At 36.2% G+C, this 2,268-nt stretch overlaps 1 protein-coding gene across 1 annotated transcript in view; it reads right to left on the bottom strand.

The window, feature by feature from the left end:
• Nucleotides 1–1,212: 1,212 nt before the first annotated feature.
• Nucleotides 1,213–2,268, bottom strand: part of TRIADDRAFT_61628 (uncharacterized protein) — a gene marked incomplete at both ends in the record, with an annotated part of 1,630 nt that continues 574 nt past the window's right edge. The window contains one exon of the mRNA XM_002117565.1: nucleotides 1,213–2,231. Coding sequence (XP_002117601.1) covers nucleotides 1,213–2,231 — 1,019 coding nt within the window. The remainder of the gene's footprint in view (nucleotides 2,232–2,268) is intronic.

Below are 2,268 nucleotides of genomic sequence, written 5' to 3'. Positions count from 1 at the left end.
CGGGAGTTTGCACTAGTATTTCATAATTGATATAGCGAAATTCTAACTATTTAGGGTCCAAGCTAAAGACCATAAGAAGCAATCACTATTGAAGATACCTCTTAATTTAGGGCAAGATTTGGAAGTAGGTGTGCAAATCATAACTGCTACAGTACAACCGTTGGTAGCAAGAACGCAAGTATTAAGACACTATATCATTAATTATTAATAATTATCTAAATTTTATTTACCAGCTTCAGTTTATACCGACCGACTTTTAGGCTGAGCTATGTTCAATTCGATTCTAAGACTAACCAAGCACATACTGTAAAATACAAAAACGACTAATACTCTACGATATATTATGATGCAAAGATCCAGACTCACGCTAAAGACTGCAATGTGTACCGAAGTGTTACACTACAATGCCTATATCTGTAACAAAATCAAGTCTTCTTGGTACGGAGTTAGAGGGCATACTGTACATGTTTATTCAAATACTCCAAAGTCTTGACATACTTATTTATCCACAACCTACACATTCGGATCAATGATCTCGCATTTGAAAATAATTCCAACTTAATAGATAAGCTTCGATACAGCTAGTAAATTAGTAGCAATATATTTCTAAATCATGCTGCGCCTTAAATTCGAAACCAATGTTGCTGCCTAGTTGGAGGCTTGTAGCATAAACTGTTAAGTTTTAATACTTGTAAATCATTCTATATTATATACAAACTACAATAATTCTATCTCAGCAAGCGAGTGGTTTGTCGACTACGTTCAGATGCAAGTATTTATTGCAGTGCTAGAGTTATTGATATAAAAAATTTCTATCCCATCAAATCGTAATGTAAAGTTCAATTTTTTAATATTTTATTAATCCAGATCTTTGTCTACTTATTCTATTTGGCAAAATAAGCGACCTTTAAATTAAAATCATACCATGCACGTACGATGTATAATTTCTTTAAACAAAGTCGATATGATCGCAATGCATCAAATTTAGCTTTATCAATTTAATTATATTGTCAAGCATTTATACAGTAGTCAACATGCGTATACTATACATCCTATAAATCCGTTGTATAGAACGACTATTTTGTGTCATGTTATGGGAGTAAAGTAGTTAAGTAGTAGTTATCGTAAAAGACTCGCTAATAATTATTGTCTAAATGATTTCAAATAAATATAATACAAAACACTGAAATAATCAGTTACTGCACAATTAGGTTATAATGATGTAGGGTTGTCATCAGGTTTTGAACAAGCCGGCGGTCCCGTGTAACCGGTTGTCTTCTTGACAACGTCTCGCTCAATTAATGAGTAGCCTAAATCAATTATTGCTTGACTAATATCTCGCGGTGGAACATTTAACACCTCCTTCATACGGGTGTTATCAAAGATAGTGGTAATATTCAAAAATGGTATAATTAATTTCAATGTCGGATCGAAAAGACTTGCAAGCCATAATACAAATTTAGGAGCGACCATGGTAGGAAATTTATAACCATAAGGACCAAATTCCCGTACATAAAGCAGCGAGATATCCTTATACCACATATTGGAATTGTAGATGATGTGACGCTGGCCAACAGCTTCAGGTACAATCATAGCTTTAAGATGAGCTGCTGCTACATCTCGAACATCACACAGTGGAAAGTTGAAGTTAGGTAATACCGGCATAGACCCATCGAATAATTTCAGTGCGGTTTGCATGGATAAAAATGGAGTATTATGTAGTACAGGCCCCACGGTAACACAAGGATTGATGGTGCAAAACTCAAATTTCTCATTATCGGAGCAGTTTTCTATAAATTCCCAAGCAGCTTTTTCAGCTAGCGTTTTACTCTTACAATAGGGCTCGGTAGTTTCAATATCGGCCCAATCCTTTTCATTATAGACTCGTCCATTCTCGCCGTTCATACCTCCTATAATTGCCCCGACAGTGCTTGTCATAACGACGCGTTTCACACATCCAGCTTTAGCACAAGCTTTAAGCACATTTAATGTACCGTTCACAGCAGGTTTAATGAGTTCTTCTTCTTCATTTCTAGGCTTCCCTAATGGGAGTGGCGATGCAACATGCATGACATACTTACAATCTTGGACAGCAGCGTGCCAAGTTTCTTCGACTAATAAGTCAGCTTCGATAAGTTGCAACGGAAACTTGGCATTAGGACAAAGCTCTTTTAACGGCTTTACTTTTTTCTCGTTCGTTAAACTTCGCACAGAACCGCGAACACGGTAACCTTGTTGTTGCAATTGCAGTACGACATGTGTGCAAAA

Source organism: Trichoplax adhaerens, genomic scaffold, assembly GCF_000150275.1.
Source record: "Trichoplax adhaerens TRIADscaffold_26 genomic scaffold, whole genome shotgun sequence".
In the NCBI taxonomy this organism is placed as follows: domain Eukaryota; kingdom Metazoa; phylum Placozoa; class Uniplacotomia; order Trichoplacea; family Trichoplacidae; genus Trichoplax; species Trichoplax adhaerens.
This window is presented reverse-complemented; position numbering and strand designations above follow the sequence as displayed.